General features: G+C 31.1%; 1 protein-coding gene across 1 annotated transcript in view; it reads left to right on the forward strand.

Moving 5' to 3' along the window:
- Positions 1–16059, forward strand: part of Adk2 (Adenosine kinase 2) — a 35602-nt gene that overhangs the window by 13815 nt on the left and 5728 nt on the right. Inside the window, exons 3-7 of the mRNA XM_067283936.1 lie at positions 7039–7092; positions 7221–7299; positions 8752–8927; positions 11928–12033; positions 13924–14094. Of these exons, the coding sequence (XP_067140037.1) occupies positions 7039–7092; positions 7221–7299; positions 8752–8927; positions 11928–12033; positions 13924–14094 (586 nt within the window). The remainder of the gene's footprint in view (positions 1–7038; positions 7093–7220; positions 7300–8751; positions 8928–11927; positions 12034–13923; positions 14095–16059) is intronic.

Raw genomic sequence — 16059 nt, forward strand, 5'->3', positions numbered from 1 at the left:
CAGGCAGACCTTTGAGGCGGATAGAGAGAGTGTTCTCCTCTTAGAAAGTCCTCTGGAAAAAGGTTGTTGTAGAGACGGACGGCCACGAGGTTAAGCCATCTCCGGAAGAGTGACTCGTGTTCCCCGGCCAGCTAAGTCGACGTGCGGCACCACGGCTTCGATACAGTAGAGTACGTAATGTTATTGCATAATGTATACCTTTGTAGATATTTGTAAATAAACTGTATATAACTAATTATCGAGTGTGGAGGTGTGACTTTCAACGGACCATCAAACGGACAATCTCGAGGCGTAAAGAACGACTCGGGACGGAACATTTGTAAAGATCACGAGACGAGTAAGAAGGATCTTCACTGGCGCAGTCTTCGACAGGATTTTCTTGCAAATCTTCAGGAGATTCTCGCAAGACGACAGGAAAGTACTGAGCCCACATTCGAGATAGTTGAGAACTTTGGATACTTACGGAAGGAAGAGTAGCCGGAAATCAAGGCGGAACAGAACTCAACATTGGTAAGTTGTTCTTGATTATTTGTATTCAGAATGCCGGGACGCGGAAGGACTCAAGGGTCAAAAAGGGGTATGCCATGTTCTGAGGATCAGGGAGGTCGGGCTGATCTTAGTCAATCCCAGGAAATGGATACGGAGCCAGAAAGGGAAATTTTGGATTCCGAGGTCGAGGTTATGGATAACCGAAACGAAGTAGAGGGGCATGAGTCTGACGAGTTAGAGAAATTACGCTTGCAGATTAGACTAGCCGAGATAGAAACTAAAAACAAGAGATAGAATTAAAAACGAAAGAAATGGACATTAGAAAGAAGCGAAAAAGAAATGGAAATGGAAATTAGACTAGCCGAAATAGAGTTAGAGAGAGATCGTCTACGAAGTGATTCTAGGACTAGTAATAACTCTGAGCTGGGAGGTAACTTGGATAGCCTAGCTAGAAAAATCAGATGGGCTTTACCTAAAATGCCAGACAAGGAGGCGGAAGTACCGTCGTGGTTTCGGGCCGTAGAGGTAGTGTTACAAACGTACGATGTGCCGGAAGAACTTCAGGGGCAGCTAGTTTTAACGGTGCTATCGGAGAAATGTAAAACGGCGTTAAATAGGCTTACGGCAGACGAGATCAGGGATTACCAAACCTTAAAACAATTCCTACTAGACGAGCTGAGACTGTCTGCCGCTGAGTACCTCAAAGAGTTCACTTCCGCTGAAAAGGGAAGCAAAGAAACGTGGCCCCAATTTGCAGCTAGAATGGAGGATCTGTATCGGTATTATCTGAATAGTAGAGGCGTAGATTCTTTTGGGCAGCTAACAAAATTAGTGGTCTCGGATCACCTTAAGACTAAGTTAGATGCCGACACTAAGCGTTACGTTTTGTTGCAAGAAGGTAAAGGCTGGTTCCCACCGGAAGAGTTAGCCAGATACGCAGATAAGCATGCGGAGGCTGTGGAAAAGGGTGACGTTAGACTTATACCTGAACGCGAAAGGGATAGAACAGTCACTAGAACTGGAGGCATGAGCGCGAACAATGGAGGATCAAGAATGAGATGCTATGTCTGTGACCAAATGGGTCATCTCAGAAGGGATTGTCCTCGGAGAAATATTAAAGAGGAAGGACCAAAGCCTAAAGCAACGCGAGCGGTTAAAATAGACGAAACGGTAGAATCGGACGAGCAGCTAGTAGCTAGGGTAAAGGTGAACAGGGAAACGATCAGCGGAAACGTACCCGTTAGTGTAAACAAAAATCTCCTGCTCGCTTGTAAAGATAATAAATTTTCTGCAATAGTGGACACGGGGGTAGATATGACGGTTATTAGGAAGTCTGTAGTGCCTGTTTACGTGTCGCGGGTAGCGAGAAAGGTTAAGTTAATCAGCGCATTTGGGCAGCAGATATCAGCAGTGTTAGCGACAATACCTGTAAGACTAGAAGGGAGGTCGAGTAAAAAGAAAAATGATTACGCTCCAGCCTTGATAACTTGCGCATTAACTGACGAACTTAGCTGCGGTACAGATGCATTACTTTCGGCAGCCGATTATTGCGTTTTGAGGAGAGTCGAACGGACGAAAACGAATAGGCGACGGAAACCAGTCGCGAAGGTTACGGTTGCGAAAGAAAGCGGGGAAAATAGGACGAGCCCCACGACAAATAAAAAGAGCGATGCTAGAAAATATTGTAAGGCGGGTCATAGTCGGCAGGCAAGCGTTCCCCTTCGGCTAGTTGACCGCACGCCTCTTAAGGAACAATCGGTCCCTAGGGCATTGGTAGCGCGGGATAATAAGGCAAAAATCGCGCACAGAAGAGGGAAAAATCGTAATGAGATCGACGTACTATCCAGACGGGAAATCAGGAGCAATCCGGAACCCCCAGATCGTACAGACAAGGCAGTTTAATTTCGGTATTAAGTCCTTCGGATAGATGTAATCAGTATCTACCAGGCGATTCTGAATGCAATGTGACGGGACAATTTGCCGAAGATGTTATTGACTGTGTAAAATATCTTTTTCTGTAAAATATTAAATACTGTATATTGTTAGTATAGTTTATTATTTGTAGTAACTTGATCCTTGTAATAAGAAAGGAGGAAGTGTAGTGTAACAAAATAATTTGTACGGTAAAGATTGCTGTGTGTCGCGGTAGTATTGTTTATGTCAAACAGGCTTTTGTTGAAGCGCAGTTTGAACCTTGTCGGTGGGAGGTGTAAAGGTCGCCTTTGGTGGCCTGTGTCAAAGAAACCGCCCGACTGAGGTAATTGCTCCCACCTGGGGTCGGGGCCATAAACGGCCGGAAGGATCAAAGGTGGAGCGTCTCCACTTAAGGGACAATGTGTTGGCCACGTGCCGGCCAGCTTGAGAAAACAAGAATAAATAAAGCACGGACGCAAATGTGAGCTACGTCGGCGGGAGATAGGGCGGACGTCTTGGAAGGCTCTAAGAAGGGGAAGGAAGTGATTGGTCGCAGGAGGCAGTGCCAGAATCCCTTAAATTGGAAGGGTGGCAAAAAAGCGAGGAGAAAGGGCGAGGGACCTGGTACGTGGCGGTCTCTAACAACAGGCAGACCTTTGAGGCGGATAGAGAGAGTGTTCTCCTCTTAGAAAGTCCTCTGGAAAAAGGTTGTTGTAGAGACGGACGGCCACGAGGTTAAGCCATCTCCGGAAGAGTGACTCGTGTTCCCCGGCCAGCTAAGTCGACGTGCGGCACCACGGCTTCGATACAGTAGAGTACGTAATGTTATTGCATAATGTATACCTTTGTAGATATTTGTAAATAAACTGTATATAACTAATTATCGAGTGTGGAGGTGTGACTTTCAACGGACCATCAAACGGACAATCTCGAGGCGTAAAGAACGACTCGGGACGGAACATTTGTAAAGATCACGAGACGAGTAGAAAGGATCTTCACTAATATATTAAATTATCATTAGCATTGAACTATAACATTTTCTTGTTGTAATATCATTAAATTATGTATTATTACATTTCTCTGTAGTAATATAAAATATAATTATCTGAATAAAATCAAGAAATCTATTAGCATTTATCTGATGAATCTGATTTAGATAATCAAGAATAGATTTAATAAAGATTATTTATTGTTTGAATTTAGAAAATAAATTGTTTTAATCAACAAGATAAATAATTCAATTAGAAATATAAAAATAAACAATTCTTACAGTGTAAATATCATTCTAACATCATAATATATGTGTAATATCAATCATCTGTTTATCCATATTTAAGAAATACAAAATTAACTTCTTTGGTAGATAGAATGCAAATTTGATTTCCACAGATTTTTGTTACTGAAAAATGTGAAATTGATTTTCTAAAATGTGGAGAGTGTATGCATGCATGCACACATGCACATTCCACACTCTTTTAATACATTATGCAATTATATTTTTGATGATTTTATTTGTTAATGAATATTATTATTTTTATTATTATTAAAAATTATTTAATTATTTACACATATACAGCGGGTGATCGGTTAACGAACACTTTCGCAAAAAGATTTTTATGTTCGGACAATGAACATATGTTCAGACAACGAACACCTCAAAGAACAAACACAAGAAGAAGCGACATAAAATAATGAATACCAATTGGTCTTCCCTTGTCTTCAGGCAACAGTTTGAAACTTTTTGGAGTGCAGGAGACATCAACATTGACGCTCGACCCAGTATATACTGATTGGATAGTATTCCTCCGAACTTTGAAACTCTCCTGTCAGAAAAATAAATGGCTGAAACAATTCTTTTATAGTATTTGCCAGACTGTCGGGCGGGCACTCATTAAGTTTTGCATCGGTTTTTATTTTCGAAAGATGAGGGTATAATAGTAAAGGTAGAGAGTGGGCGGAAGAGGTCTGATGTTGCTGGGCAGTATGGCTTGAACAGGTCTACAGTAGGCTGCAGCTCAATCTTATCTAAGAAAGATACTGTATTATCAATCAGACAGCTTAAGGAGTAACAAAAATCACATCTGAGAAATAAAGAACATTGAAGAGCTCATAATGAAACATGAAACTTGTCTGACGACAGAAGAACGCCAAGAACTGTTGAATGAAGAACACCAAGAGACTTGGTGAGATATGCTTTCTCCTGAAAGAGGATTAATGCCGATATCTACTATTAAAGATCTTTTGAAGGAGTGGGTGGATGTCAGAACAACTGTCTTAGAATGGCATCTGAACCAGCTTGAGGTTAATAGGGTTGGGGATCTCTACAATTACAATGCTATTAATTACATCTAAAAAATACTTAAGAAGAGAGAAAAGCAAACAACATTAGACAGATTCTTTAACCCCCACAAATGGAAAAAACATGACTAATAAAAATGCAAGACTGTGTATATGTGTATTTTTATTATTACATATAAATAAATGTAGTAAGAAAGTATATATTTTTTTATTTTTTGGGGTCTCCAGAACGAATTAATCAAATTCCCATAAAAACCTATGGTAAATCGATAATTGGTTAACGAACAATTCGGATAGCAAACAAAATCTTGGAATGAGTTATGTTCGTTAACCGATCACCCACTGTATTTCTTAAAATTACAGTAAGTTCTTGTTTCTTAGGATTGTGTTTTTTAAACAGTTTTTAACAGTTTAGGAATGGGATAACTGTTTTTACATGTTTCATTTATAAGCTTTATATTTCAAAAAATTTTATTTATGTTAAACAATTTAACAAATAGTAATTATTTATTTATTGATTGATAGCATTTAGTTTGCAGTGATTTATTTTGTTAATATAAGCAATAAACAATAGGACAATCAATGGTAAAAGCTTCAATCAATTGGTCAATACTCTTGAGACCAGTGCCTATTAGAATCTGATGCAGTCCTTGTCAGTTCCTTCCATGTTGTCCGATCCTGTGCAGCATGATAGGAGGTCTTGGAGGCCTCTTCCACACAGTCTCTGATGTCATCAATCCACTTTTTGTGAGGTCTACCAGTCCTGTTTCTGCTATCTATGAATCTGAATACCAAGGTCTTTAATCTTCTTTCTGAGTTCATTCTGCATACATGTCCAAATAGTTATAGCTTCCTTCTGTAGTCTATAGGATGGTTTCTTTGGGAGTCTTTGGGGGATCTTTTGAGAGTTTTCATCCTTTGATTGAGGCAAAGTGTATGGTTGTGGTTTGTTAGTTTTTGTTTGAGCTCTTCTTGATATTTATTTCTTATGTTATCCAAGCTCAATTTAGCTAAGTTCATTTTCTTAAAGAAATTTTCTTGGTGTCTTCATTTTAGAGTTAGCTTAAGGTTGGTTATTACTAGGCTATGATCTGATTCAATATCAGCACCTTAGAAGGATATACATAGTTGAATGACTGAACTCCATCTGTTACTTATGAAGATAAAATCAATCAAATTTTTAGTTTTTCCATCCACTGATCTCCATGACTATTTTTAGCATGGCTTTTGTTGAAATTTTTAATTGCAGATTAGCAGATCTTGTTCTGTAGCAAACTCTAGGAGCATCCACTTTTTTCATTTCTGTCACCATACCTGAATTTTCCCATTACTTTCTCCCGTCTCTCATTTTCTACACCAATCTGTGTTCCAGTTTCCTCTTCGTTATAAGCTTACTATATACTAATTACAACTATTTGTGTAATTAATTGAAGATTTAATGTTAAGTATTCAAATTGTCATCTATTTTTGATTCAGTTTTTACTAATATTGTACTGAAATTTGATAGAGTTTTCAAAAAAAATTTTTTTAATGTATGAAATTAAATTTTTAAAAATAATTCTTTTAGTTGTTGAAATATTTTTTGTTTCATTAACGAACTGTTCTTTTCAATGAAAAAAATGCTTTTCTTTTTAGTCTAATCTAAAAATAAGGAAGTATGCTATTTACATTGATTAGTCCTTTATCTTTTTCACATTGTAGTTTTAAATGTAATTACAATAAACCAGAAGAGAGAGAGAATAGTATTTGAAGGAAGATTTTCTAAAATAATAACAAATAGTTACTTTTTGCATATATTATATTATTTTCAGAATTAAATAGATAAAGAGCAATAGATAAAGACCCTTGTCTATCAGTGATTAAATGGATAAAACCATCGAACACTGGTAATTGGCTATGGGTTCATGCTTTGCTAATGGACTGACCACAGGTTTTTTTCACATTTGTAACACTGAAATAGATGCCAGTTTCTCATGTAAAGTTCTTGTAGGAGGCATCTCCTTTGGCAGATCACTCTTAAGTTACATTACATATACAAACAAAAACAGTAAAGAGCAAACTTTCTCATTGAAAAAAGACAAGATAGAAATACAAGCGATTTACAATAATTATAATTTAAAATTAAAAATTCAATAATTATAAACAACTTAAAAAGTATTAAATTTTAATATTTATTCAAATAATTTTGGTTTATTAGAAAATCACAATGATTATATTAATTGAAATAGTTTTGTTGGTCTGCTTAAAAAATATATTTTTAAATTTAATCAATATATATATATGTTTTGTTGAACTATTTTTAGAAAAATATTTGAAATTTTTTGAATATATAAATAGATATGACTTGAAGGCAAATAATGCAATATTGGCTGAAGAGAAACATCAGTCAATGTGAGTATAGTGAAATTAATTTTCACACTATCAAAATAATTTACTCTTGTACAATTCATTTATTCATAATCTATTTGTAATGATAATAACAGCCATAAGAATTATGAAAATGTTTTTACTAAATTTAGGTATCAAGAAATGATTGTAAACTATGATGTTGAATATACTGCTGGAGGTGCTTGTCAGAATACAATGAGAATTGCTCAGGTTAGTTTTTTTTTCCTATTTAAATAGATTACTGATTTTGATAAATTAAAAAATTTAACATAAAATAATTAATGCTGCATTTGTAATATTTAAGCGAAAATATTGGCTAAAAAATAAATAAAAAATTACAAATTGATCTGTATACAACAATTAATGACTCCATTTTTTCAAAATAACAGTTTAAGATAGGCCTATATGAACCAAACTTATTTATCATATCATAGCAAATGATATTAAATGCAAAAACTTTATATAAATAAAATTTTTTAACTATGGAAATATCAAGTTATTTTAAACTGTTGTCTTATGACTTAATATCTACAATGATACTATATATATTGCAATGTAAATTGACTTATAGAATAAGTGTAAAATACAAACTATTACTGCTTTGGAATAGCACATCTAACAATTCTGTGTACTGCTTGCTGTAACTCCATCAAGCTGTCATAAATATTTTCAACTAAAACTTATGCTTAATCATCTTATTTAATATAGAGAACATGCTGAGAGTGTAATGGTCTTGTAGTTTCAAAGGTCGCTCATAACGTTGGTGATGCCATTGACTGTTTGTTTAATATTACTGATCCAAATGATGGAGCATGAAGCATACTGATGTTCTATCATCATATATTGTATGCAGCAGGTCTGAACACGGTATGATTCTGTGTAAATTATTAATATTTTGTTGAAATTGTTTGTTTTTGCTTAAATATGGTCACTGGTAGACCTGATATACAATATAGTTTTTACCAAGGTAACTTGTTGAAGACGTTTGGTAGTTGTGAGATCTTGTATGTACTCTATTGCTCATATTTCTTTTTGTATGGGTTATACATTATATATATCATATATTAAAAAGTATTATGTTCAGTAAAGTTTTGATGAAGATGTTATGAACACTTTTGCTATAGACTACTATATTCCATAGTCACATTTCATTATAACCTATTGTCTGTTTGGGGATGACTTTCATCCTTATCATTACCAAATATACCAGTATATATTTATAAATAGTTTTGGTTGCACATATAATACATACTATTGCTATATATTGTATATTAAACAATTATACAATATGTTTTAAAGTCAAAGTAATGGGAAAGTAATGAGATAAAAATGAACATTATTCTAGATTATATTTTAAAGATTAACTAACAAATAACAAAAGTTTGTTTGTAATTTGGGAACAAATAGCAATTAAAATAAATTATTATTATTATTATTTTTTGTTTAAAATGCTTGAAAAAGGAAATTAATTTATATATATTCCTAATGTTAATATTAATATAAAGTACAAGTGCCTACTTGCATTTAAAAAAATGTAAATATAATCATAAATATATTCATGCATAAAATTTTATGTCGTCAAGCTAAGGACATAGTAAATAGTGTAATTTAATTCTTATTACTAATAAAATTCATATCTATGTAATTTTCTTATTTTTCTAGTGGGTTTTAAATACACCAGAAATATGCAGTTTCATGGGATGTATTGGAAAAGATTCATTTGGAAAAACATTAGAGAAAAAAGCTCGTGAAGCAGGAGTCAATGTTAGTTATCAGTATAGTTCAGAGACACCTACAGGAACTTGTGCTGTTGTATTAACGGGTAATGGAACCAATAGGTAAATATCAATATTTTTATTACTTGATAAATTTGATGTCAATCTCTTGGAATGGTATTTTTGTAGTGATAGTAACAGATTCTATATTTATAATTGTTTTAAATAATAAAAGTATTTGCTTAAGAAGAGAAATTATTGTAATGAATGTAAATAAATGCCTGTAAGAGCCACATCCTCTATTGGAATACTTATTGGAGAACCACTTTCTCTGTTTATAGTATTTTAACTATATGTAAGGTAATTATCACTGTTAGTTTACTTATCTAGTCATCATAAAGTATCTATATTCATTTAACTACTACTTCAACTTTATGAATATGACCTAAACTTTCATTTTCTGTTTGAGGTTAAGTTGCAAGTTTCACAATTTCTGTGTGTATACACAATACAATAGTCAGAAATCTTATAAAAATATCATATATGTGAAAGTAGTATGTGCCAAGTTCATAAAAAGAAATTGTGTAAGTATGCGGGAGTGGCAATAAGGATCTAAAAGAGCCTTTCACAGCTCATAAGCTACAGTATGGCCACCTCTGTTATATAGGATAACATACATGAAATATTATCCCATATGGAGGGTAATAGCAGAGAGTAATGGTGAGCCATTGTTCGAACATCTGTTTCCTCTGCAAAAACTTTAAAAGTTCTGAAAAGTGATTTGTTTTGTTCTAGATGTTCTAAATTTGCAAATTTCAGGAGTTGAATCTGTTAACTTTCATAAGTTCAGTAAATGCCAACCACTTCTTTGATGCTGTAAACTCATTTATATGGGAATCTCGCCTCACAACAACCTTGGAACTGTGCAACAATCCCATGTTTGACCTCCCAACATATGGGTTACCTTGTATAAACAGTTAAATAGTAATATACATCTGCTATCACACCTTTAACGTGAATCTATATTCACACACATGCTGTGTGATGTCATAACATCGAGTGTAATCAAAGTTTGTAGCACACTCATAACAGTTTTTAATTTTAATTTAAATAATGTCTGTTCCACTCATGTTAGAACATTGCATTCTATATTTTTAAATTTTCATTCACCTGACAACAATGAACATAAGATCATTGAAAGCACTAGTAGTAGTAAAAAAATTGTTAACACCATACTCAGTGAGTTTTCCTTCCTTTCATTGTTTTTTTTATCACAATAGACTTTTCTTACATTTTAACATTACTAACACACTTCATTTTTATAATATTTTATTTTGCAAATTCACTCAGTTTAAAAACTTGTAACCTATACCATTTATTTGAATTTTTACATACATTCAATCCTTAAAATATTTGTTTTGAAAAATTATAATTTTAAAACATTCTTCTTTCAAAGTATTTGCTTTAGAAGTGTTCCAAATATTTGAAACCTGAAGATGACAGTGTTGAATTTGTCAAAACCATTTTAAGAATAAATACCTTTTTATTAATTTTGTCATAAATCTATTTTTTCTTAACACTAAAAAAACTGATTAATTATAATGAATACATTATCCAAATATACTCATTAACTTTATTGATTAATTTCTGAATGTTATTGTTAATAATCACATTATTTTCACTATAGAATTGAAATGTATTGAGACATTGTAAAAATTGTTCAATGTTTTGATTCTTAACGTAGCATTCTAGAGAGTAATCAAAATTTCTCTTGTTTGACTGTAAAAAACAATGAAAACAGTAAGTAAAACTAAATTGTTTATTTATCTGTAATGCTATTAAGTTTAATAATCTATATATACATATTAAAATTTAATATAAAAGTATAATTTACATTAATAAAATTTATATTATTAAATTTTATTAAATATAAAAATGTAGCATGTGAATTTTAATTTTGAATATAAATTATATTGCACATTATTTGATTTGAGATTATTTGTTACTACTTTATTAACAATAATTTTTAATGAAGTTTTGATTTCATTAGCAAAACTTGTTGATACTGAACTTTAATTCAGTTTTGAAAATAACTTCAGTTTGTTTGAATTTGAAACAAATATTTGTAAATTATAATTTACTATTTAATACACTTTGGTTTGAAATTAATTACATTAATTCATCTCATCTAATACAGTAGACTCCATTTATTGTAATCACTTTGGGGCTTTCCTAAACTAATAACAATAACTGGCTATTAACATTATGCAAAGTAAGAAAAACTACAATTAGAAGAAATTTTGATATCATTCAAATGTTAAAACAATTTGAAAATAGATAACTTAATTAATTATTAATTAATAATAGTTTTATTCAGTATTGTTTATCTGCTATGAACAGTCAATGTGTAATGCCAGCAATTTAAACTAATGTTTAGTGAGCAAATTAAAACAATTAAAATAATAAAATAAAAGCTCTGGTTAAGATCAATAACAAATTTATATTGTCAGTTGCATTTTGGGGCTTAGAAAAGGAAGCATAAAGAGGCTTATTAACTGAAGAGAATGATAACAATAAACAGATTTTAATTACAATAAACAAAGTTTTTATAATGTATGTTTTGGGATGTATGTTTGTAAATTTTGATAATGTTAATTGATTGATAACAATATCTCAGATTACGATAATTGGAGTCTGCTGTTTAATGAAACATTGAAAATGAGTATAATAAGTAACATGAATATTGTCAAAAGATATAAAAGACAACTGCTAAGCAATGAATTTGAACTATTGACTTTTAGAGGACTATACTGTGACTATGGAGTCAATCTAGTTAACAATTCAATGTTGATTAAATCAAAACTGTAATTATGTAACATGATAATGTCTATACATGATTTTCTTCATATAAAATTTATGTTTAAATTCTGTAAATATTTTTTGTTTCAGCTCTGATAAATTCTTAGTTAATGAAAAGTGTTGCAAAATTTAATGTTTATTAAAGTTTTTTCCTTTTCTTTGTAAACCTCACCATTTGTTTTCGTTGTATATATTGAAATTGTTTCCTTTAAACTTTATATAAGTTAATCGGAAGTAACGATACAAAAAATCTTGATATTTTAGGTCTTTATGTGCTAATCTAGCTGCAGCAAATTGTTTTGAAGTTGATCATATAAGAAAGCCGGAAAATAGACAGCTGATAGAAAATGCCGAATTTTTTTATATAACTGTAAGTTTGATAATTTTATTAAGTTATTTTTATTATTTGTTATAAATCACTTAATGAATATTATAATTTATAAATAAATTTAATTTTTTCTTGTAATCTGGTTTGTCTTTCTTGTTTATAAAATTAAAAATAAAGGATTGGACTGAAGAGGAGTAAAAAGCCCAAAATGCATATCCCTAATTACCTTAAAAAAAAAAAAAAGAAAGAAAAACCCGGTGAGTTAAGTGTTGCTTCCCAAACAAGAGAACTCATACATAAATTTAAAAAACATATGGCTGAAAAGATGAAAATGTTTTTAAATATATTACATATAGTAATAAAAACAATTTGCTACTTGAGAAAGCATTTAAATATCTACTTTTAAACAAAAAGCAATGGAAAGTTAAGACATCCAAAGCATTAAACTTTTAAGATTAAAAAATGAATTTAGGCTGTATCTGTATAGCCTAAACTACAGGTATATATTTTTGTTTTGTAATTAAATATTTTTTGGTAAGATTCATTTTATTCCTACTGATTATTCAATAGGAGTAGATTCTAGACAATTTTCCAGTAATGTAATAACTTCCATTTGTCATGACACACACTTAAAAATGTTTAAGTAAAATAATAAAATGATATATATAATAATAAAAGGATGAAATTCTAAATGCAAAAAATTTTTTTATTGAATTTGACCATATTTTATATTATTAATTAAAAGTGATTTAAGTAATTTGTATGCTTTACATATTTTAATTTTAAAAGTTGAAGAAAAAATTATTCATATAAAATTTGTTTAAATTCTGTAAATATTTTTGTTTCAGCTCTGACATATTCTTTTTCATTCAGTTTGTTTTAAATAGATTTGGATTTATTATAAGAAATTTATCTGATATATAATCATCTTAATTATTCTTGGTACATTGCAATAACACACCTTCAATTGCCGTATATATAGCCTGACGATATACGGAAACTGAAGGTGTGTTATTATCTGACATAATAATAGAATTACTATATTTTAGTTAGATTTATTTCTGAAAGAATGTACTATACAGTATATTATGTTATTTTGAATAAATATAGAAACTAAAAATATTTAAGATAAATAACACACAGAAAATCATTTAAATTATCCTTAATTTAAAGCTGTTTGAATATCTTTATTCAATCTATAACTTTCTGATGACAATATATACTGTATTAAATATTAAATAATAATTTTTAAATATTTTATATAGTTGTAAAATTATTTCTACTTTAAGAATTTTTTACTTCCATTAAGTAAAATGATTTTGTGATTGACATTAAGATTAATACAAAAGACTTAAGATTCTGTTTTTCAAACTCTACATAAAAAAAATATATGAAATTTGAAAAATGTGATTCTGAACACACAAATCAAATAATAAGACTATGTATCTTCAAACTCTTTGAAGATACACAGTGTTCTATTATTGATACAATAATAGAATAATTTGCCTGTTTACTTTTATTTGCATTGCCAATATAAACTAATAGATAAATAAGGAATGCATATAAATTAAAAGTTCTTACTCTAGAAATTTTTTAATGTTTGATATATCCTACTAAAAAATATAATCCATGTTTGAAATATTTGTTTTAAATTTTTTAGAAATCTGCTATGTTTTAATTTAATGTTTAAATCTAAATTATTAAATTAAACTAGAATTGGAATTTAGTACTTATATAAATTAAACATAAAAATTTTGTCTAATAACCATAATATTAAGATAGTTTATATGACAGAAAATTAGTTTTTAGTTGATGTAAATATATTGTCTCCCCAAAATCTACTTTCTTGATATTTTTAGAACTTTTTTTTTATGATTTCTTCTTCATAAAATGTGTTTTCCAATTCAAAATTAATTCTGTAAATTTTTTTAGGGTTTCTTTTTGACAGTAAGTCCAGAAACAATTTTGGAAGTAGCAAAACATGCTTGCAAGAATAACAAAACTTTTATAATGAATCTTAGTGCTCCATTTTTAAGTCAGTTTTTTAAGGAACCTATGACGCAGGCACTACCATATGTTGATATTTTATTTGGTAATGAAACGGTAAGTCTTAATATTATTTTTTCATGTTCAAATGTTTAAGGATTTAAGGTTAAGGCTAATCTTTAAACTTAAATAATAGTTGATTAGGTGGAATACTGATAAGATTTGTATATTAATTGCTATTGATAAGAAAATATTGTAATTATTCTGCATGATCAAATTTTATACTTTTTTCAAAGCATTAAGATTTATTTAATTTAAAATATATGCTTTCCAGCTCAAATTAGTAGTGGCTTCCCCTGTACATTATACTTTTCCTGTTAGCAATAGAGTCGTGCAGGTCATCTGTCTAACTTTTTTTCAGGGAAAATTTTTGATTTGAAATAACATGACTTCTGGTTTACATTGGAAGTTCTTATATAATTAATACCCAACTAGATGCTTCTTATCCTATACAACACGTTATCTCACTGAGAATTATTTATTAATTGTAATGAACGTTTTCAACCTGTTCTACAGGCCACTTTCAGGTTTTTAAAAGTCATGGAATATTGATAACTGTTCTATACAAAAAGAACAGTTAAGAATACATTTAAAATACAGGTAGACCTCGAGTTACGTTGTTCCCGATTATACATCGTTTGTCAAAAAAGTATATGGAAAAATAAAAATCAAGTTTAAGTCATTTTATTCGACTTTACATCCATCCGCCACAAATATTGAAGTCGTAATATGACTAGAAAAGCATTACAAGCACATAAAATCATATTAAAATATGTATATTTACAGTAAATGTTAATATAATCATCATAAATCATAGAGAACGAAACATGAAAACATCTGTGTTTCTGTGCTGTTGTCTTATTTAGCGGTCTTTAAGTGCTCATTATTGGCGTTTAGTTACGACGTAAGTCGTAGTTTCGACTTACGTCGTAACTACACAAGTAAATTCAACTTACGTTGCCTCTCCTGGAACCAATTACTGACGTAAGATGAGGTATACCTGTACAAAATTCTTTGAAATATTGAGCTATTTGAATCCAAAAAATAAATTACAGTAATATATATATAGAATTTAAAATAAAATAATAAAATAGATTATATATATATAATCAGTATATGCACATACTATATTTATGGAATAAATATAGTATATACATATACAGAGGTGTATCAGTACAGCAGTTACAAACTTTCAGGAGAGAGAGAGAGTACACCCAGATGATAGGAAATCACATAGCAATGCATGGTTGGAAATGCTTTCCTGGTGCTGGTAGTGATGACACAAAACACAAGAAAGGAAGGACACAAACAGGATGAGAAAACATTTTTATTATTCTTGATACAGCAAAAATTGTAATCAGTGGCCCCATATGCCAGATGCATATCAGCGAGCACCACGTTCATATGACGTGCCATCCTACTACCACTCTGTCGGCAGGCGAAATGAAGCTTCACAGCAAGCACGGCTGTAACAACTGCGTGTGCACATGCAATGTCATCTGATGCTTCAGTTTATGTAGCGACATCTACCGTATTTTACGGACTATAAGACGCACTTTTTTCTTCGAAAAATTGCCTCCAAAATTCAGGTGCGTCTTATGGTCTGTAGCGTCTTATAGGTATTTTTTTAAAAAATTGCTTAAAAATTAAGGTGCGTCTTATAGTCCATAAAATACGGTATCGCGTACGCCAGCCAGAGATGTCCCAGCATTTTTGCTGTACTAATAATAATAAACATGTTTTCTCACCCTGTTTGTGTCCTTCCTTTCTTGTGTTTTGTGTCGTCACTACCGCACCAGAAAAGCATTTCCGACCATGTATTGCTATGTGATTTTCCATCGTCTAGGTGTACTCTATTTCTCCTGAAAGTTTGTAACCACTGTACTGATACACCCTGTATATTTTAATTAAAGAGTATCTAAAATTGATTTATGTTTAAGAAGTAGCCCGGGATCCCCTAGTGGGCATTCTAGCAGCAGTGGTGTCATTCCATGGTATAAATAATAAAATTCATATAATTAA

This window comes from Centruroides vittatus, unplaced genomic scaffold (assembly GCF_030686945.1).
Source record: "Centruroides vittatus isolate TY-2023 unplaced genomic scaffold, ASM3068694v2 scaffold_1015, whole genome shotgun sequence".
NCBI classification, from domain to species: Eukaryota; Metazoa; Arthropoda; class Arachnida; order Scorpiones; family Buthidae; genus Centruroides; species Centruroides vittatus.